The sequence below is a fragment of the Centruroides sculpturatus genome, unplaced genomic scaffold (assembly GCF_000671375.1).
Source record: "Centruroides sculpturatus isolate CEXI.00-Female unplaced genomic scaffold, Cexi_2.0 scaffold785, whole genome shotgun sequence".
NCBI lineage: Eukaryota > Metazoa > Arthropoda > Arachnida > Scorpiones > Buthidae > Centruroides > Centruroides sculpturatus.
This window is the reverse complement of record NW_019385677.1, coordinates 161,692-185,637: the sequence shown is the minus strand read 5'-3', so window position 1 is coordinate 185,637 and position 23,946 is coordinate 161,692. Positions and strand designations below refer to the sequence as shown.

General features: G+C 37.9%; 1 protein-coding gene across 1 annotated transcript; it reads right to left on the bottom strand.

The window, feature by feature from the left end:
* Positions 1 to 6,969: 6,969 nt before the first annotated feature.
* On the bottom strand, positions 6,970 to 10,336 carry LOC111641125 (headcase protein-like). The gene has a single exon (XM_023387248.1). The coding sequence runs from the start codon at positions 10,140 to 10,142 to the stop codon at positions 8,862 to 8,864; it is 1,281 nt and encodes a 426-aa protein (XP_023243016.1). The 5' UTR covers positions 10,143 to 10,336; the 3' UTR covers positions 6,970 to 8,861.
* Between the last annotated feature and the right edge of the window lie 13,610 nt (positions 10,337 to 23,946).

Here is a 23,946-nt window from a genome sequence, read left to right as displayed (position 1 = left end):
TCGTAAAAATATAATAAGATATATTCTTTATGAAAACTGTTGAAATTGAAATCGGATTTACTTTTATCTTGGCGAATATAAGAGGAAATGTCGGCATTTCGCACTCTATTAAATCTAACATTTAAGTTAATTCGAGCAGAAATACGAAAGCGCAACTTACGCTATCAATAAATATAGTTTTATATCTTCCTTTTCCTCTTTTGAAATTATTTAATGTTTTATTTTAATCAAATGAGACTGTTTTTCCGGAGTGATACACCATAATTTTAGAGATTACTCTATAAAAATAAACTTTAAATGCGTAAAAAAAAATTATCGCGATTCACTGAAGATAGAGTTTAGTATCTTATAAATTAAAATTAATTTAAAATCATAAAAATTTCGGATAATTAAATACCTGTATTGTACAGTACTAATTGATTATGAATGTTTTCTGCTAAAATCGGTATAAGAACATTATTTATACAAGACTACAAACGGGAAACATTTATTTAACTATTCTATTGCTTTTTAGTAGAGTAGAATTAATAAGAGTGCTTCTGTCTGGCTATAATTAGAGTGTGACGAATGTGCGCTTACCAAGTGTGAGGTACAAACGATTTTGCGAGCGTAACAAGATAAGGGACATGAGTAAAAATAAATTTAATAATTATTCCTATATTGTATAATTATAAATAAAATTAAATTAAAAACACGTTGAAAAGAAATACGCCCTCTTCTTACGTTGAATTTGGTAATTTAAATATGTTTTATGAATCAAAAATTAAATTTCCATGGTCTTTTAATTTAATTGCGTCATATTTAATTAAATAATTTATCAGCAAAGTTATGCCGAAAGAAAAATTGTGTCATTAGTTAACCGAAACCATAATAGGTTCGAGTATAAATTTGAAGAATGAGAATCGACGAACCAAAGCGGGATGCCCGAAAATTCGCCGAATGAGGATCGGCTCGATTCGATCACAGATCTTTGAATAAAATGATTACGGCTTGATATTAAATTCATTTTAATTTTTATCAATATGTAAGAATAATTTAAGAATTTCGAAAAACAAAATAAATAAAATCTAAAAAGTTATAATAAATAAAAAAATGATTTAAGAATCCATAAACATTTGACATAATAATTTTTAATTATTAAATCCGTTTAATACTACAAATTAAAATTTATGAAATAAAATTAAAGCATAACATCAAATTAACGTAACAAATAGAATTAAAATCGAAATATTTATGATATTTTTAGACGCCATTTTGTTTGTATAAAGCTACGCACGCACTAGTTAATAAATAGTTAATCTAAAGTTATTTTCGAATTTAAATTAATTTTCTTTTTACAATTTTGAGTAAATTTTGATTTAGTTTATAAGAGGAAAAATAAAATTATATTTTTATTTATATATAAAATTATTTTTAATTGACTAAACTGTACAGAGACCAAATACAGTATGGAAGGTTGCATTTAAATATAGGACAAATTTTAAAAATAAATAAATAAAAATAATGGATATATAAATTATTGCAAAACAATGAAGCAGCTTTGTACAAACGATATAAAATTTTCTATCAGATTAACATTTTTTAACTGTATCTGTTATGAAAAGTATACCAGCTGCAATATGTCGGTTAATTACATACTTTATATTATCTTGTTGTTTATTCAATTTGTTATACTTAGAAAGATAATTTCTCTCGAATTTTCGTAAAATAAATGAATCAATACTAAACTATGGAAAAATTTCCGTAATTGTTATAATATTTATTATATACGCGTATTTATCCTGCCCGTTGGCACTTAGAGGCTCCTTAATTAACATGGTCAAAAATTAGTTCAGGTCCCAGTGGCCACGTTATGCAGGTAAATAGCCTAACAGGTATCTTCAAGTAAATGATAAGACCCAATTCACTCGAAACCCGTGCTAGCAATTCGAATCTGGATCCTTTAGTATAGCGAGCAATCATCCTAGCTGCTTTAATTGCTTGGCTATAAAGCTGTTTGTCTAAAAAAGAACAGAAAAACAGAATACTGTAATTCTTCTTTTTGCATTTACAACGTGGCAAATGGAGATTTTTTTTGTTTTTATTTTTGACTCTCCGCCCCCAGTCATTATGCGGACCGTTTTAATCATACCCATTATACATTTGGCTAGGCCCACAATGAAGTAATGGGTGATGGAGCCTGCCGTATTCAGGATAGACCACTCCTCGAATAATTCCCTAGATTCGATCTCGGATACTCAAGAGCAATAGGATGATGATTTAACCGCATCGGCTATCCAGCCGGACCCTTTTTTATTGTACTGTACCTCCTAAAGAACTTATAATGGTGGACAATACAAAAAACTCGAACCTATTTTATTCTTTCTTATTATCTGCTTTTGATTAATTTAGTTCCTTTCACATCTCAAAGAATTTCCTAAGATTCGATTTGAATTTCTTTGAGACAAAAGACTAGGCAGGTTCAACCCGCATTGGGGTCGAACCACACAAATAAGTGTAATGGGGAAGGGTGTCACTTATGGAAAATCATGACTGGGTTCGAATCCGGATTCCTCATACGGTAATAATTGTAAAATACTTTACTATTTGATCATAAAGCTATAAATGTTTTGAGGAATTAAAAAAAAAAAAATGGCGTATGATCTCGTATTCATTTTATAAATAGAAAATTTATACAGGATACCAGAACAAAAAGTTAATTTAAAACGTTTTTATAATTATCCAAGAAGTAAAAATGGCGTAGCATAGCTTTATTTTCTTCTCATACGTCATCCACGAGCGAGTTTATAGGGAAAATTGAGCAGGAACCGTGTAAAAAAATTAGTTTAAATAATTATAAAACGTTTAATTAGTTATATTTAAATAGAAATAAAATCACGATATACACACCCAATTCACTATAGAAAGGTTTAACTGAGGAATGAGAATAAACTGTTTAGAATTTACCTCCGAACCCTCTTAACGGTTGCCCACCGCCATATTGTTTGGCCACGTGTTAAGCTACGTTAAAAATTCTAATATTAGATACATTATTCTTTATAATTCTACTGTTTGAGGTATTAAAAAATAAGAGAATTATTTTGCATTTTTTAAGCGATTTTCATGCCAATTTGTATTAATTTTTATATAATTTGTAAATTTATGAGGTAAAACCGGGAACTTTCTGACATAAGCCGGAAATAGTTTTACCCACAGGCAAGCTTTTTTATATATATTATTTTTGACTCTTTCCGCTCTATAGGCACTAAGAGGGCCTCTTTAATCATACACATCGTGAATTCGGCCAGGGCCACAACGGGGGCGGCGAGGTGGTAAGGAATGGGGGCCCGATATATCCGGGAAAATTCCTAGTAGACAAGTAAGAAGTCCAAGAAAAGGGGGATGAATACTACTAAAATCAGAATTTATAATTCTACAGCTAAGAAGTCTAAGAAGGATGAAAGTTTAACTTGCCTTCGTCCCAATTCTTTCAACTCGTTTAACTAGTTTTAATTAGTGTTATTAATTAAAACTAGTTATATATAACGCTCTACATTAATAATGTATTAACGAAAAATATTCGGCAACAAAATTCCTGATTGATAATTTAAAAAATGGCGTCGTCTTTCTAGTGAAGTAGAACAATTAGGAACTTGTGTATTGTAACAGAAGCTGCAATCAAATCTCTGTTAGAAACCATTAATTTATTTTTGTATAAGGTTTTATTCGATGGAATAACGAAGTAAAATATGTAAATTTTATTAAATTTTGATGAAGTTTTTACCCTGTAATGATGGAAAGAATTTTATTACTCTGCACACGGGGGGTGTAGAGTTTTGTAGGCGTAGAAAACAATTTTTTTTTTCCTTCTTCGTACGTAGAAGAAAATGCAAAACAATTTAGCAAGCAAAGGAGGACGAGAGGGGGGAAACTGTTGCACGTCCGGTTCTCTTCAAGCGAAACCTCCAAGTTCGAGAGGCTCCTTTGGGGTGTATTCGACGAACCCATATTCCGTGGGTGGAAGCGTGTCACCGAAAACGGTCGATTTTATGTTACTATGTCTGCTAGACGGGAAGGATTTTTAATTACACGAATCTGTTATCATCCCAGCCTTATTTATCTTCAAATTATAATATATTCTTCACCTATACGTCGATACAACGAAACTATTGTGTACGACAGCCTGGTTGTTTTTATCGTTCCTTCCATTAAACCAGCGGGATGCTGAGGGCAGGTGAAACAACGGAAACGTTACGCCTAGTGACGACGGCCTAGTCACGTGTTAATGCCTTTTTTTTATTGTATTTTTTTTTCTAGGAACGTTGGGTTAGTCTAGTATCCTTCGACGTAGTTTCGAGTTAATTAATGCGAAAATAAAAGTATGCGTTAGCATATTTATGCATTCAATATGGCGTCCTTCGAAGATGCTGCGTTTCTGCGAATTGTCAGCCATATTTTCCTATTTTCTCCCTCTCTCAAAATAAAAATGCAACACTAGAGATGTTTATGGGTGGAACTCTTTTGCTGTTGATACAGATCTCCCGCAAAGACAGGGAAAAAATTAGATTAGAATACTCTTTTTTAAAGGCTAAAATTAACTTTTTTATGGCCCCACTGGTAGGGATTTTTGCCCCCTTTTTTCAAATATAACAGGATAATTTTATCAAGAAGTTCGTAGATCCGTATCTACGTTAAGTGTCATGGTACAGAGAGGATAATGGTACCGCTGGAGGGGTAAAAAGCGAGGCCTGAATGGGAAAGACGGTCACACACTCGCATCACTGTCGATGATGACAGGTAGTCGGTTCACACGCCCAACTAGTAGAATGGGGAATGGAAAACGTCATAGCAAATTAGAGACACGCAGTTATTTATAAGATTTATCATTTGATATTAATAAGAACCACCATTTAAAAAATGGGGGATCAGTAAATTGAAAGAATGCGCGATAAAATTGGGTTATAGGCACGTCAGACGTCCTCAAATTTGTTTGTTCTCTCAGTCGAAGGACTGGCGCGGTGTCAATTACGCAGATAAAGTTGTAAAAATAAAAACTAAATTAATTCAAGATCAAAAAGTATACAAAAGTTTATCGTCCCCCCTCTCCGGTTTTGCCATTCTAAATTAGTTTTCACGCCCCGGCTAAATGCACACCACCAAGAATGCAACGAGTCTGCACCGGAAGGCGTATAGCACGGGTCGTTTCGCGCCACAAAACCGCGGGTAAATTATCCGGAACCGGAAGATGTATTTTAACACCAGGAAATGTTGGTGAAGTCAAACTTCAATGGACGTTTTCCTGTTCTGCGGGAAGAGTGCGGTTTTCTCAAAATCCACGGACGAGAGGGGGGACGAAATTCCGCACGTGACTGGCAAAGGCCGTGAAATTCCTCACGTGAGTCTCGTATAAGCCCGAATGGTAAATGTGAAGACCTTGAGGCATCGGAATCTACCGAAAACCACGAAAAAAAATCTGTAATTCGAGTCCGGTTCGAGCATCTTAAAACATCTGCGTGTTCCCCCCCACTTTGCGCGCGACTTTGTTACGTAACCTCATTAAAAACGTTGGTCACAAATGGGAACGACGGAAGTTTTGTATGTAAATTTCCAGACGTTCCTTCCGGTGAGCAAAATGCCCCCTTCCGAAACACGTGTTTCTATACCCTTAAAAGATTTTACGTGTTTAACGAGAGCGGGCGTAGCAAGAAAAACGATCACGTGACTCCCATTATTATTATTTATATTATTACTAACCCATTGCTAATTGTCACGTAACCTCGTCTTACGCAATAGCTTGAAATCTCGGAAGTTAAACGTCATGTACTACAGTACACGAGTTTGAAGCTTCCTTCAATCCATATACTGTACTTTCCCATCGATTTTCAGTTCCTCCTCATCCACGCGAATCGATAGGAAAGAAGAAAAAACAGCACATAATCTTTTATCTATTGGCCATCTTTGTAGGTGGGAGGTACTTCGATCGAGATGGCATTTTTCGGATTTTAACCCACACGACGGAGTATTTTTCGGTAGGAAACGAAAAAAAAAATGAATCGAAGGTCCGCACCGTCATCATCCGCCATCTTGTATATCGAAACGTACGGGCTCGTTTGGGATGAATCGCCGGCCGGAAATCGACCATTAGTCACGAAAGGCGTCCTTGATCCTCCGAATAAAAATAGACTCTCGGTTCCGATTGCGTAACGCGTTATTTTTTCTTTTTGTTTTTTATTCCGCAAAAGCCGCATTAATTACCGGCGCTTCTCGACGGCGCCGCCAGATGGCGAGCGCGCCGTACACTTACCTTGCCACCGTTATCCTTGACATTGCGTCTCGCCCGCATACGTCGATAAAAGCTGGCGAGTTTATCTCCGTGACGACCGGATTTCTTTTACGATAAAATTAACGCCGATCTCTCGCGTGACGCGCGATCGGGTGACCTTGAAACCCACTCGGACCACCACTGCAACGCGCTTTATTTAACAACACCCGATAAGGAAAACGTGTCTACACTACATTTCGAAACACCAGATGTCAAACGCCATTCTTTCTCCGTTTCCCTTTCGCCATTTTTAAAAGACGCGCGACCGATAGCCGCGGGGCGCGGGAAGACGGTGCGGTCTTTCTAAAGCAAAAAAAAACCGCCTGAATTTTTTAAATTATTTTTTATTTTATTTTTAAGGGGTGACAGCAACGAAGTAAGTAACTCAACGCCATTAGAGGCCGTATTTTAACACAGCACCCGTAAGTAGGTCAACGCGGACGGGCTTTGACCTCCTGTTTTCTCCGCCAGACAGAAATAGCAGGAGAGGTAAATTCTACTGGCAGGCGAGAGAGAGGGGGGGAGAGACGTTAAAAAGTCGCTCGCGAGCGGATCCTTGGCAAGAATTGCCGAAACCCGGCACCGTGTGCAAATTAGGCGCTGCGAACGGGGGGTGGAAGGGTTTCTAAATAACCTTACCAACACACACACACACACACAACACAAGATAGCAGCCAAAACTTTTACTTTATTGGCCAGTTTATAGAAGGAGGGAGATGTACAGTTCTCAGGAATGTTTCCTTTTTGTCACAATTGATTACGTGTATTGAAGCGTAACCTAAAGCCTGCTTTTTTTTGTAGTGTGGTTTCTCTTGTCTTTTTTATTATTATTATTTTATTTTAATTATTACCATCGACAGAAGTTGTGTTACGTAGTAGACGAGAGGAATGGCGGACCGAGCGATAACGTAACAGAGACAATTCCCTGAGAAGTGCACCGAAGCTCAGCGATATATTGAATCGTGTACGATACACATCTAGATATATGTATTATTATTTTTTTTTATTATTATTAATTTTTTTCTGTATATGTCGATAACGTTCGAAACGTGAAATCGATGGTGGAACGGGATGGATGGTCGTCGTTTCAAGACATAAGTATCCGAGCGCTGAATATTCGAAACGTGACGAGAAAGCGTTGTTTTTTTTAAAGGGGGCGTGAATCTACATTATATATATATTTCATTTATTTATAAAAGGACTCGACTCGTTTGCATATACCTTTTTTTGTTTATTTTGACAAAAATTCTTAAGAAAAAAAAAACGCTCGAACGTCGAGGGAGAAAAAAAAACAACAACAAAAATTAAAACACTAGAAACAATAGGAAAAAATTAGAGAAACAGAAAGGGTCGATTTGTTAGAAATCCAGCAGGAAACAGTCTCTCTCGCCCGACAGGCACGTGCTCTGGCACAGTGCCAAGAGTTGTTTGTTCCCAAACAGCTAGAGGATGACGTAACTTACGACCACACCCGAGTGTTCCACTTCCATTACAATAGTTCACAGTTCGAGCGGGAATGAGCCAAAACAAAGAAGTGTCGCCCGAAGATACTTCGAGGGCGAAAGCGAAAATTAGAAAAAAAAATTGGTAAAACGAGAGGGGGAGAGGTGAAAAAAGGGAGAATTCCCACCCGCTACATACCTAAACTTCCGAACGACTACAAAATATATATATATATGGAGGCAAACTTCGAAATGTACGAGGCTCCTACTCCGAGGAGAAGTACCGAAAAGCAAGCTGCAATTTCGTATCGAAATCAATAATCATAAGAAAATACATTTCCGATTTGTTTTTTTTCTTTTTTTGTTGTATGTATATATTTTTTCTCAAATCGTCATCACAAGCGGATACACATCACAAAATTTTGGTTCGACCCACGTCAAGGGGCAGACCTAAATCTACAATTATTATTATCATCATCATTATTTTTTTTTTAGTAATTTTCTTTGTGCGTTTGAAAAATGGCGAGCCACCACCTTGATTTCGAAAAAACATTTATTTATTTATTTTTTATTTATTTATATACTTGTAACTAAGCCACCTTCATTGTTTGTTTTGTTTTTTAGTTACTAATCAATTGTTGAAAATAATTGTTAAACAGAAACGACCACCTACGAGATTTTTTTTGTATTTTTTTTTCTTTGGAGAACCAGTCTCCCAATATGAAGATTGACAAAATAAAAAAAATGGCGTGGACCTATAGAAACTATGTGGTTAACTAGTGTAATTTCTGTTTATTTTCTGTCGAATTTGTACTTTTGACAATCACCCCGCAGCCTCCACCACGATAGTAGGCCTAGGCGAAACAAGACGGATACAACAGGCCGAGTGTCGTAGTGTTACAACACACAAAATAACAATAGAAAAAACAAAATGGGAGGTCAGAAAGCTGCGGATAATCGAGCCTTTTGTGGTGCGCATTTCTACGCGAAAGACTTAAAAACGAAAGAAATAAACCGTGTGTCCGTCACCTTTAAAGTGTGCTTTTGAATGAAAACGACGCCCGGCCTACCTAGTGTTTGTTTTTGTATTGTTTTCGGCGCGCGTAAATTGACGAAAACTACTCACGCTCCTTTCGGTGGTAAGTGGATAGAGACTTGACAAAATGGAAGTCGATATAACCGCAGTGAGGGCATGCCAAGCTGTGACTGTAGTCACTGAAGAACTGTAAACGCTGCTCGGGTAGTATGACCATCCTGTGGCAATTGTTGCATCGAAGGCGTTCGGAGCAGCACGGAGTGGCGGCCAATATGTCGTAGGAGTACATGGTGCCGAGTATGAGATCGCTGCCGTTCCATCTGGTCTGGCAGTAACGGCATCGAAGGGTGGTGTTCCAACCCTCGAGGCACGCCATACACACGGCGTTGAGATACTGCATCCTGCCGTCGCCCTTCATGTTGACGGAGCTCTTGCTGTGCTGTCGAGGAGAGAGGAAAAAGGTGCCGTCGATTAGCGGATATCTGTCGAAGATGATCATGGCGTTGTGGCAGAGGATGCAGGCGATGCGGTTGATCTTATTGGCGCTGAGGGTGGAGAGGATGAAGCAACGCGTTTCGTCGTTTCCCTGATTTCCTTCGTCTTCCATTTTGATGTGGTACGAGTTGATCTTGTGTCGAGGTAAGGTGTTAAACGAGCTGTAATCCTGTCTCCTACTGAAGATACTACCCGATCCGTGCCTCTCGCGGCGATCGGCGAAGAATTTTTTGGAAGCGGCGAAGGTGGGCGACAGGGGGCAGTCGGCCGATGCCGAACTGGGGGGACTACCGGAACCGGAACCCGTGCTGGACATGCTAGAGCTTCGGAGCCTCATGGCGGGAAGAGCCGCCTGCTTGGTGGTTCCGTTTCCGTTGAGGGTGAGAGCCGGCTTGTCGTTCTTCTTCTTCCTTCCCTTCTTCTTCCGGCTGACGTCGTCCACGTTGACGGAAGGTGGCATCCAGTCCAGATCCTTGCGCAGGTGTCCCTTGCCGCACTTGCAACCGCACGCCTTGTATGCCAGATCATAGCCCTTCTTGGTCCACAGGTTCTGTAATCTCTGCTTCTCGCTCCAGCTGCGGGCTCTCCCGGTCGAACGTAAGTAAGTCAACACGGTTTCCTCCCACTGTTCGAAGCATAATTTATGCATAAACTGACCTTCTTGGCAGTGTTCGTTGTTGCATATCACCTTGACGACGTCGGACAGATAGTCCAGGTTGATGGCTTCTTCGACGTGGCAACCGGCGGGTACACAACACATGGTGGCCGTGGGATCGTGGTTCTCCATCACGACCTGGTACTGCTGCATGTCATCTTCCACCACCGCTTCTTGCAGTACGCCATTTCTTCCTCCACGCTGATGTGGCATCTCAAAACGCCTTTCCGCACCGTACGCCACGGTTAATCTCTACTACGGTCTTGTCCCTAACTTGTGTAAAGTGACGAAAGTACGGCTCCAACTGTCAAAACATGGCCCGCTGTCGATCGCGCGAGCGTCGTTAGACCAACATCCACCAACTGAAGCTTAGATGGCGTCTCTTCTTCGCGCAGCGGCCAAGAGGCGTGGCGCGACGCTTAACCGACGTCCCGTAACTTTCCCCCATTGGCTCCTTTCCGTAAACAACCGTCACCTGACGCACAACCGACCGCCTATTGGCTCGATCGAAATATTACGTTTAACATATTCGTTGCGCCAAATGTCGGACGGCGGAGGAGAGCGGAAGTATAGGAGGAGGCGGCGGCCACTCTCCATTTTTCGGCCACCAGGTGTCGCGAGAATAACACGCGCGCCGATCGGCTCGACCTTGAACGCCCGCTAAATCTGTAAACAGTACCGGACGCGATCCATACGACACGAAGGGGAGATGGGAAGCGAAGGCGCGCAGCGTGGCGCGAAGGCAAGCGACGCGCCGGAACGTAAACCAATCTCGGGGTCAAACGAGGGCGATGCCACCCGTCGGTATCGACTGGATGCTCGCGCAATAAGCGTCTGTGGGCTAGTAGAACGGATCGCCATCGGGTAACATGTATGTAATTGGCACCTTTCCAAGACGCGTCGAATGTTCTTTCCGGAGGAGGACCACCCGCCGTTTTAAAAACCTCACTTAGGGGTTTCCCCTCTTCCTTGCTGCCAAGCCGGTCCTCTATCTGATGGGGGAGTAAAATAGTATTTCTCTAAATTCCCTATTACGAAGCCAACACAAGGTAGACGCTCGCTTATCTAACGGTCTGGAGCTCTTTAATTAGAGACGATCGGATTTCCACCCCCGCAAAACAACCCAGGATCGATAAAGCGAGTAAATATCCACCATCGCATCGATACTGCCCGATTAAACGGGTTCGCGACGCGCCACCCCCACCAACGATAAGCCATCGCGCCGTCCACTCTCGCTAAAGTTACGGGACGATAAGCGATAGCGATAGTGAAACGGACATGACGTCACGGGAGTACACACACAAACACACAGAATGTCTACAGTTTTATTCAAATGGATAGAGAATTACAATGCGCTTTGTGTTTTCTCCTCACCCGAATCGCGAATTTTAAAATATAGGCGAGAACGGCGCGGGAGTTCGACCGCATCGCGTCAATTTTTCTCCCTCCTCCTCCTCCTCCTCCTCCATTTTTTTTATAAACACAGAATTGGATGTTTTCGGAACGAAGCGCTTCGCCGCATTCCAACCGATCGAACTCGCCTACGACAGAAGGGTGATTGTCCTTTCTTCTGAGCGTGCGTGGCTTCACTCCGTCAACGCGCATCTCCCATTCATCCTTTCTAGAATTTCTCACCCCCCCGATCCGCGGATACGTCATCAGAATCACACTCATCCCCCTTTCGGGTTTATAATACCCGCGATTAGCTGCACATTCTCGCGTTGTCCATAGCGATTCGCCGCAATGTTACGTGTTTCGTTACCGATGATGTAACGTTGCGATCGATAAAAAGTTGGAGATTGGCGCTCGAGCAGATACCGAACTGGAGGATATGGTTGCAGAATGCGCTCTACGTCATCGATTTGCTTCAGAAATGCACTTTCTACTCGCTAGAAATCGCTTGGTAAAAGTCGCCAATCGCTTAACGCAAGCGATTGAGATCCATCATCCAGAATTGAATCATATAAGCATCGGGTTGGCGTTTAGAAAGACCTCTTACGAAATTTCCACCCAAAATTTAGGCCAATTTATACCGCAAACACGAAAATGACGATGGAAGAAGAACGGAACAAAAAGATCCAGGAAGAGGTGGAGGGATCAGACTGAGAATGGAAGATGACGCATGAAGATTGTGGGAAGATAGCAAATTGTCCACCCGATCTTATAAGATGATGATGATTAAAGAGAAAATTACGATAAGAGAGGCCTTGTGATGCTCCTCTTCAGTAATAAGCCCATAATTGCTCATCTATTTCGTTTCTAGAAAATATTTTCGCCATCAAAATTTAAATTCGAATTTGACCAATCAGCATTAGTTAATTCGAATTTGGCATCGCTAATTGGTTAATATTTCGCAGGATACGGTAACTGATTAGCGTTTTCGTTTCAAGAACAGTCAATCGTGATTGTTGTCACGTAAGCCGCTTATTCTACAGAATTATAAACTCTACGTTTATAATTCTTGTTTTCTTCTTTCAATTCCGAGAGATTTAGAACCCAAAAAAGTGATATCATAGCCGAGGTGGTTAAGGCCTTATTCTATCTCTCTAGGGGACCCTGAATCCATTCCGGGCGAGCAATTCTTCAAGAGAGAGGGCCCGTCCCTCACCCCCATTGTGGGCCTAGCCGAACCCATGATTAGAAAAGACCTCCACAAGAGGGGAGAGTTAGAATATGGGAAAAAAGCGACATTCAACGAATTGTATCACGGTTAATGCCCGTAAAAGTGGTCCCATTTATGAATTGCTCAGCGACCTAATTAATTAATTCACACGGAGTAGAGGGAACGCACTCGGATGAATAATATTTTTATGTTTGTTAACTCGTGTAACTCATAAATATCTCCAAGGAGCCATATTAAGAGCCGCGAACATTCAATAGTTTTTTTTTCTTTTTTTAATGTGAACCATCTGGAGTAAATGGAATTCGTTTCGAAATCAACTCTCGAGGAAATGAATAATACAAAACATAAAAAAAATCGATCGAAATAATTTTTTATACAATTTACGAGCAGACATTCGGACGTACTTTATCGTAAAATATGTATAAAAGTACGGCACGGAAGAAAGGGGAGAAAATATATTATTAATTTATTTATTCATATTTGTAATTCAAACTCGAAATTTTGAATCGATGATAACCAATCAACATTCTTTAATTTGAATTTAAACGTGCGTCATAAGAACGTTAAATTAAAATCGGCGAGTGTCGATTGGTTATTGACGATTTGAATTTAAAACGCTCGATTGTTAATTGGTCAATTTTAAAAATTTAAATCTTTAATTAGCTAAAAGTAAATTTTTGATCGTTTTTTTTAAAGCCGATTAATGGTTTTCTAATTTCAGTTCTTTTTCTGTGTATCTTTATTCAAAATTGAAAAACTGTTGCGACGTGTTTAACATGTTGAACATTGAACTTAATGTATGTTTAATGCACTAGTAACTTGACGTAACGGAAAAAATAATCGTGTCAACCTTGACCGCCTTGACGTACGTAACATTGAGAATAACACAATTTGAGGAAAATTTCATACAAAATATTGAAAACAAAATAAAAATTTGCATATTTTTCTTCAACCCTTTCGTTACTATCCTTTGAAGAATGGCATCAAAAGTGACGTTTAATCTAAAATTACACGACTCAATTTAGATAATTCGGTTACATCATTAACAAGGCATCTACTTACGTTTGCCTGTCTATATGTCTGTCTATAATTTAAATCTATGAATTTAATACTTTTATTCCATGTCTTAACAGTAACTATCTTGTTTTTAAGTGTTTACATCGAAACGTTTACATGCAAATTGTTTGATATTACTACAATGAAGCAACACAATGTATGAAATTATATACAAAACGCCTTCCTGTGTGCTTAACTCGCACTCTTATGTGAAGTTTTAGCGATGAAATCCTTATACAATATCTTAACAATTATTTAGGGCATGCAAATGGTCTGAAGTAAGCTATCCTCCTACACTATGTTACTTCCCTGCATCTCACAATAGAAAACAATTCCTACCCTTATTCTTTTGTTCCACTGAAAAATTAGGAAGAGGAAGAGTAAAACTAAGTTTTGTTTTGATTGGCCACCCTTTTTTAGTGTGTTTTTGTAACACGGTAAAAAGGGTGGCTAATCAACATGGCATCACTCATCAGCACACAAATCCCCTAGGAATCGCGGCCTACCAGTTGGGATAATATTACTGTAAACAACCCGTCAATTTTTTTATGAATAAACAACACTTAACAATACTCCCATTTTAATTTTATCAATAAAAAGAATTAATGTCACCATTTTTTGGCTCTCGCTCAAATTGTAAGAAGAGCTTCAGTTACATAACAGAAGGATATTTATGTTATAAAAATTTATGTAAATTACTAAATCTTTATATAACACGATATATTTTCTTATATTTATATAGAAAAGTTAACAGTTATACTTTGTATTTTTCTAGATTTGACACTGAAAAGGGGGTTTAACGCATCGAAACAGCATTAATAACCACATTTTATGACTTTATTTTTATGTGGTATGCTGCCTGATGTAATAAATTAACGAAAATTTCATATTTTTTTTTTAATTACCGAAGCGCCAATTCTACGACTAGCGTGAGAACGTTCGATTATGATATAAACAAAATAGATGGCGAGTTTGCAAAATGTAACATAAATGGGCATTATATACATTTTGCGTGTTGTAATTTATGAAATTTATGTTACTAAGCTTAGAAATATTTTTTGTGTTATATTTCCCAGTTTATTTTTTTGTGTTTCCAGTTATGTTTCTTGCTATCCTGTTAAGTTTTCTACGATCGTATCAACTATATTTTTAGCTTATACGCATGTTTTTATAACCATTAATTATGTCACATTTTCCTGTTATTATATTAAGTATTTTTTCTTATGTTATTTAATTATGTTTTAACGTTATGCATTCTGTTATACTCTTCCTTCTGACACATGTTTCCACTTATGTTTTCCTGTTCCTGCTATGTTTCACTCTTAACTTTCCGGTTATGTTGTATATTTTTAATTACATTATACTCTTCTATTATGAATTATATTCATGCCCTGTTGTTTCATTTGCCCTATTTACCTGCTTCTCGGCGCCATCTTACTTTTTCTTGTTCTGTTGTTTTCAACACGATTCAAGGTAAACCGGTGACTTAACTTATTGTTTTTTGTCCAAATTCTTGAACGGTTCTTTCTCCCGTTTGATTCGTTGCTTGGCTCACTCCAAAAAGTATCCAAAATTCTACGAAGTGGGCCAAGCTACAAATACTTTCTAGAGGAGTCAAAGTTGTAGCGTGTGATTCCGGGTTCGAAAACAGAATATTCTTAGTATTTAGCGCTTGGCATGTTACAATCGAGAGAGACGTTAGTTAAGTTCCTAAATTATGAGGTCAGAGGGAATGTGGGGTAGTGAATTATCACTTGTTTAACGAGGAGTTTAGGAGGTATCGATTCGTAAGGTGGTATAAAGAATGTAACTTATGTGTTCAAACTTTGGTCCGTTTGTTGGTTGCATGCCAACGAAAGTAACTGGAAATTGCTCGAGCGTAAAGGTCGAGGGCCTTTAATCCTTATGGAAAGGTAAAAGAAGACCTTCGCCCCTCTTCCAGGTGGTGGCAGCATCGATTCTGTCATCTGACTTTACGAATCTACCACCTATCAACGTTCCATAGGGAAGGGTGGGTGTGAAGTGGAAACGAATGGTAAAGTTTGGCAGAGAGCCCATCTTTCTAGAGACTCTCGACGCCACTAAGTCGATGGAAAAGTGTCTAGCCCACGTATCACGCGGGAAAAAGTCGTAAAGGGTATATACAACAGGCTAAAGATTTCGATATATCTTACATACACGCGAGCTTTAGCGTGTGGCATCGCGTAAGTGCCACGCGACGCGACCAGGTCAATGTATCTCTAAAAAAACACGATTCAGACTTCTTTTTCTAAAAAAATACTTCCGTTTTTTTGGAAATGTTTCACGCATTTCCTACTCCAGAACGGAATTTTTGGATAGTTTACGAGCTTTGAATGATGGTTGTGTAATAAGATACCACGCGACTGTGACGTAAATTGCTACAATTGAAAGTGCTAGGGTGAAAAATGTTCTCAACAGTTTATACAGTTCATCAACTAGTATATCGGGCCAAAGAAAGCGAAAGGCGATAAATCTCGGCACGCTATCGTAAACATTGAGGTGAAAAGAGTAAGGTTATTGCTTGTCACGGGCTAAATTTTGATATACCTGAATGGATTTCCTCTCTCCCTATCCTAAACGATTCATTTTATTTACAGAATCGCGCAGGGAAGGCGCTAGATCGGAAGTCGATCGCGATCGACGTCCGTTCTACCGCGACTACTTGCCGCGAGAATCGCCAAGCGAGGATTTTGCATGCAGTTAAGATAGCCAGGAGGGAGACGAAAGTATGTGTAGGAGTTGAAAGTGTGATGAGTCAACAGCCTTTTTTTCGCTTTCTGGATAAATAAGTGATAAAAAAAATAGGGTGGAAAAGGGGGATACTTCATTCAAGACGAAGTGACTATCGATTCTTCAGGGATGAACTTTCGACAGGATCGAAATACAACGCTATTTATTCTGTATGAAGTTTATATTCTGGCACAGATGTCGGGTTCGATTTCCGGACCGGATGAGAATCCGCCACGAGCCAAAAGGTGACGCTGTTTTGGCACGTGGAGGATCGTCATCTGAATCAATTTGGCGCCGGCGCCATATTTTCACTCATTAAAACCGTCTAAGCGTTTCGGAAGTAGATACTTCGCTTATCTCTACTCAGAAATCACTCGAGTAGGGAAATATCCCTAAGTTTAAATTGATATTCTCTCGAATTTAATTAGCTTGGGGTCTACAAATCAGGAAGAATCCTGCTTGCCACTTCCGTTCCGTTTACGAGTGGGATCGGCCGGTTTGTTTAGGTAATTCGAAGTCATCCCGACAAAACGAGGATAGAAGAGCGCAGGCGCCATTATGTCGGCACGTGTTTGTCCTGGATAGAGGAGCGTGTACGGGTTGGCGGAATGGGGCGACGATCGAAGAGTCACTACTTCACGCCGCCTCCGACATTATCTTTAGGAATTTTCCCCCTTCGCGCCGACTCTTCGTCTACCGAATTTTCCCTACTATGGTATCTGAATGAATAAACCACAAAACATCCCTCCCCATTTCATTGATAACAATCATCGTCGACGGACGACGCTTCTACTCTCTTTACTCTTCCGCTTCCGACTGGAACGTTTATAACACAATGTATATTGAATGATGAGTTTATAACTAGCGCCGCGCCGGCGCGACTTTGCGACGCGCTCCATAAATATGGCGCACGAATGATGATTCAGCCTCGTCGCCTAGTTAAATACCTTATCGTTTCCCAGTTACGTAATGCCAATGAATTAACTACTGGTGTTCTCTTCCATTCATTTTTATACCAGAAGTGAGCGAATTTTTATTCTCTTCCTTTCGCATCCCCCTTTTTTATGTGTTTATTATTAGACCATTATTAACATTAAATTTCCTCATTTCCTCCGATGTCTACACGAACGACACAATTACGATATAATAAAAATAGAGAGAGAATCGCCGAGTAGAACCCGTTTCTCTCTGTGACGTATGTATTTCCGGTGGCCTCTCGCCCCCGTATTGTTTTGTACGAATTGCTGCCAAGTAGCGGTTCGACGCCGCATCGGCGCAATCACGTGACACTCCTGGGATACGGCTTTCAAGGTCAAGGTTACTCGGTCGGCATCGATTGGTCACGTCCATTGCGAGCGAGGGAGAGGCGCGCGATGCGTCAAGGGGGGAGGTTGAGATTATCGATATTGTCACCCGATTCGTCCGTTCCCTCTTACGTGTTCGTTTTTCCCCGTGACTAACGATATGTGTTACTGAAAGCCAAGTGTTCCGTTCGTTATTTTACTTAAAAAATCTATTAAAATTCCCTTTAAAAAAATTAAAACACAGTAAGTTCTTTTGTATTATTTTTGTTCCCTAACTGATAGCGCCATCTAATGATGCACGAGAAAGGGAAAAAAAAGAATCAATTTCGACCCTCGTTACGTATGTAAATTTATGAGATTTCGCATAAACTCGGTCGCGTAACTGAAGCGTAATAAATTAGTAACAATACTAAATAAGAAAATTTAAATTTTACACCATTTACTTTTCCCCCATCATACCTACCCCTTTAGCAACATAATATGCAAATTAAACGTTTAAATAGACAAAATTTAAACGGCGCCATGCTAATAAACATGGCGTCGGTCTACGGTGTACCACTTTTCTCAATTTTTCATTTTCTAAATATAAAAAACCTTCGGTTTATTTAATACACCTAAATACAATGTAAAATATAAATGGAAGAACCGCGCTTACTGGTTACTTTCAAATATGTGTTAATAATAAGCGGGTTAACAAGAAACACGACTTAAATCTTCCTCATCGTACACTCTCCTCCATGTTGTTTATAATGCGCTTGTAATATATTTGCTTAAGTTAGCTTTCCAACTGAGTTTTGGGGGCCTCTAAACAATTTCTACCCCAATGTTCCCTCTTTGAACTGTACATTAATGCCGCTCGAGGAGTAAAAAACGTGACTTATTACGTGTTTAAGATATATACAAATTTTATATCAGGTATTTTCTTATCTAAATAAAAAAAAAAAAAAAAGTTTGTTTGCGCGACACGCCGTTAAAATCGATAGAGAATTTATGCAAATGAGCCGAAAATAGTTGTAGAATTTTAACGTGACATGAACAATACATAATTTTAATTAAATTTATAATAAAGAATTTATATTTTGCTAACATTAAACAAATTACATTGCTAATATAAAACGGTATTCGCTATAATTTTTGTGTGTGAATAACACTGGTTGATGACGCTAGCACCGACAGATGCACTATTAAGTAGACAAAACATTATAATAGATTGCAAACATTACTTAAGTACAGGCAACAGACAAGTATCGATAGACAAAAACATATAAAACACGAGCTTCAACCTACGCAGAAATGATTATAAACACACACACACACACACACACACACACACACACACATATACACACACACGGGAATCGAGAGCATACGTAACTATTGGTATCGCCAGACAAAACAGTTCGTAGTAACTAGCAACATATCATACACCCTAATCGATAAAATATCTGTCCGTAGTTTAAGATAAGATATGTTCTAAACACTCGAAACTTGACAAGAGTAGTATATTTGTGTACATTTGATACAGATTACGGTAAATATACAATTTATTTTCGGTGCCATTGGTGTTATATAACTCTACACCAGGTTGTGTTACTTGTGTGTAATACAGTGTGCTAGTACAGTGTACTGCAGTGTATGTTATGTTACTAGTACCAGGACCGCATTGTGTCTCATTTCATTTACAGTCGAACTTCTGAACAACGGAGAAATAAAAAAAAAACTGTCTATTTTTGGGAGTGGTCGTTATTCGGAGGTTATCTTGTACTTTTGTTTGACGTCCCCTAAAAAATGGCCGCCGTTCTATATCTGTATTCTTATAATGACTCTAAAGAAATTAGGCCAGGGTCTCAGAAGGGCTTATGATGGACCTCACTCTACAACTTTGACATAATACTTTGATTACCAAACTCTGATATAATGTTATGACGCTATATTATTTATAGTACTTTGCTATAATGTTTACGATACTACTGAAGCCTGAAATACAGTAGTGATTACAGTAGTGTAGTTTTTTGATATAATGCTTATAATATTGTAGAACTTGTAGAGCCGTAGATGATATAACGCTTATGAAGGTATGGGGCCAGTGGCTTACCGTGGGTGTCAGCCCGGGGCGGAGGAAAATTTCGCCTCCCCTTATTTAGGTATTACAATTTAAAAGACCAAAATTCAGTTTTGTCACAGAGCAAGCAATGAAAAATTCGGTGGTAGTGCAGCGACCTGTTTAAAATAGTTCTATTGGATATTAGTGGTGTATATGAACGCGAATGAATCGTACAAGCAAAAAAAAAGGGTCAACAGGTTTCGCAGGATTTCCTCGGATGAAAACGTTACTAGTTCACCCAGCGAGCCGATTCCCAGACTGTCCGGAGATAGCACTATCGTAGGCGCGATGCAAGTATAGATTAGGATGTTTCAAATTTTTACAAGATATTATTATTATTTATTGTGAAATTTTGCCGCCCCCTAAAAAGTGCCGCCCCTGTTGCCCCCACTACGGTACGCCACTGTATGGGGCTGTACGTAAATTACGTAACGCAGATATGAGTGGGTGGGCATGCAGGTATATTCTGCATGCCTGCCCACCCATACTGTTTATGTCTCTGCTTTGTGTACAGTATACACATGTACAGTAATTAATAATATAGTGTAACGTTCGATGTCTCGTGCCTAATATCGTATCCAGGTAAAATAATAATAATAATTAATTAATGTAGGGTTTGTAGTTCTGACGTCATAGAAGAAGCTTAATAACTAAAAAATAGGAATGTAATTCCTCACTCAACCAAGGTAAACCAATTTAAAAAACAATAATAAAATATTTATTGTTGATATTTTATATTAACGACCAAATTTAATCCCATTCGGTACTTAAAGATGTCGCGTGCAAGATTTTCTTTTGCTTCGTGTCTAGTTTTTTATCCAATTTTCGTTTATCCAGGTTTTCTCTATGGCTTCTAATATCTACTCTACGTTCTTTTCTTACTACGTTTCAACGTGGACAAATCCCTATCGATTCTTACTGACATTTCAGCACTTAACTTAAAATATTTTAAAAATATTTCCCCCTATCAACGTTCCGCGAGATCCTTTAAACCGAGTTTAAAGATAAAATATTTTATTCAGTATAAGGCGGCCATCTTGTAATGGTTACTTACAGCTATGACAAGAGCGAATTTCGATTGTATAGTTCACTAAATAAATCAAATGCATATAAGTAATTTTATATCACAATTTTTTATGTTTATTTACATATTTAGGCCGTGTTTAATTATTTATTGAGCTATCATGATTTTAATTTATCCCTTGCTCTTGTTACAGTGTTATAAACGTGAAAAAATGCGGACAACTCCACGTCACCAACAGGCTGGCCACGTGAAATTTTCTAGGTTTTTTTTTACGTTTGTAACGCCTAAACAAGGGCCACTTTCCTTTAAAATCCTCCAGGGAGGATCTCTCTACGGCAGATTGTCCACGTGTACATACAGTATAACGTATACAAAACAAACAGTTATGACGTGGTTAACTTCAACCCCGATTTTTACAGAATTATCGTTTTAATAAACGATTTTGCCATTTTTATATAATATTTAATGTCTAAGAAATCATAATTTTTAAGAAATATTTCAAAAATTTCAAAACAAAAATTCAAATTTTGAAGCGGAATACCTGAACATAGTCCTTGATTACGGACCCTTACACCGAGAGACCGACGAAATGCAGAGAAACCACAACACTATATAAAAAATTTGAAAAGAAAAAATTATTAAAATATAAAAAACAATGAAAAAACTCAAAATTTATGTATAATCGAAGCAGGTAAAAGGTATATAACTATATTTATCTGCAAAAGGGTAATTTATATCCACGAGTGTACAAAAAGAGAAGAATTAAGTAATACGTAACGAATTTTTGGGAATTAGCCTCGAAAATTTTAAATTTTACTATAATGCCCAGAGAACTAACATATTAAGGAACGTATATGGTTAATCATTATGATTAACCATATAAAAAATTTGACATTATTTTCATTATTCTCGTATCATATACATTAAACGCGTACACGTGCTGTAGACATATTAAAGTAAGATATCAAGACAGAAGAGATAATTATTAATATTTTTAGAAGATATATTATCGTATTTATAATTGAAAATATAATTTATCATGGAGTTTTTTTTGCACGTTGATTCACTTCGTCTTTAGTAATTTTATCGTAACTCTTGACACTCAAAATGGCGTTGACAGTACTCGATGACAAGAACGTTCAAAGTCCCTTTACAGAAATTAATAAACGTTTAGATAATGAAAACTTTGTTAATAATAACGTGTAACAATTGTTTTTTACTTATTTACATTTAAATTTTGTAAAATAATACAAATGTTTTATAGTAAAAACAATGAGACGACTGGATGGCCAAGAGGTTATATGGCAGCCTACCACTTGAGGGATCCGGATGGGTCGAAACTCCAGAATTTTCGGGGGTGGGGTCCGTCTGGATACTTACCGGGCCCTATTCCTCACCACTCGCCCACCGTACCCGTAATCGGCCTTCTAAAAATTGTCTTCGTGCCCACAGGGCGGAAAGAGTTAAAGAACACTGAAGTCATGCACGCATCTTTGAAAACATTGAATTGTAACAGCAAAATCCATACTTTCTATGAATGTATGTGGATTGCATGAAATTAAAACATTTTGTATTTGCATTTATTTAAATTAAAACTGTCCTTGATGTACTTAATTTTAGGTGTACTTAAGTAGCACTAGTGTCTATATATTACACTATATTATTGAAGAGATTGCATAGAAATAAATAGAACAATTGCTAGGCAATCGTAGTTAATCTATTCATAAAAAGATGATCTGCCAATTTTTATGTTTCTATTGTCTAATCAGGAATACGTCAATGAGCGATGTTTGGCCTATTGTTATCATCATTATCAGCCCAAAAATTCTAAAATTATCTTACAAAATTAGCATTTTAGATATTAATTTCCGTTATTTTCTTAATTATTATCTACTAAATACACTTACCCAAGCCAGATTTATCTTGTTTTTCGGCCATTATGCGCATTGAAACAGGAGCCATTCTTAGAAAAGCCCGAACGATTGAAAAGCTTTGTTATGTTCACAATCGCATTTTTTAAAAATCAAATCGATAGATGCAACATCGGATAAACATTATCAGATCAAAACAGGAAATGATAAGCAACAATATTGCAATACCTGGAATGAAAAGTACACGCATTTGCTGATATTACAATATTACTTTTGCAACAATTTGCAAAAGATTTTGCTTGTGATATCAATAAATGCAACACAGTATCATCAATAACGAATCCGGACCCACCAGTGGCCTAGTGGATAAAAAAACTAAACACTGATAGTTGGTCGTGGGTTCGCGCCTGGTCAACGGGCAGGCGATGTGGAGTTTTCCGGTTCTGTTCACGTTTGTAAGTTTTCCATAAAAAGTCCTCCCTCGGCAACTCGACACGTGTTATATAGCTGTATACAAACAAACAATAGCGGATCTAGAAATCTTTAGAGGGAGCACAGAAAGGTAACAATGTGTCTTACAAACTATTTTATTACCCGAGATATACGGCTTTAATCGAGAAAAATCCCCAAGAGGGTGCAGCCGGGCCCTGCGCAAATTCCCAAATCCGCCTGAATGTCATTCCTTTTNTTCTTAAATAAGTTTATTTTTCTAATGCAGGAGATTTATTATAATTTAAAAAAAATAATTACGTAAATAATGAAAACTGGCAATAAATCTAAATTAAGAACGGATCCGACACAAGAAATGTAGTCGAATGGTTTCGATATGGAAGTAAAATTATCGTATGTTTATATAATACAAGCAATAATTCATTTAAATATAACTTTCTTCTATATAGTTTGATAACAATTTAAAAATAGGCATATATCAGTTACAGGGGGGAAAAACAATAAATTTTATGCTACATTTTTAGTTGCATCCTCTTCTAATATCTCTTTTATTTCACTTTCCCATTCGACATCATCTGTATTACCTTCACCAGCTACCATTTCAAAGTCTTGTAATTCTTGTTGTAATTCTTTCTCCCATTCTTCATCTGTCAAACAAAAGAAAAAAAATTTGTTATTAATTATTTTAATGTACACACACACAAAAAAAATGGCAAACTTTAAAAATTTACTTATTTAATATTTTATGATTTTGAGTGTTACTGCGGCAAAAATGTCTTTTATATACCAGAGATTCCCAACAAGACTTCCTTAACTCAAATTTTATTTTTATCC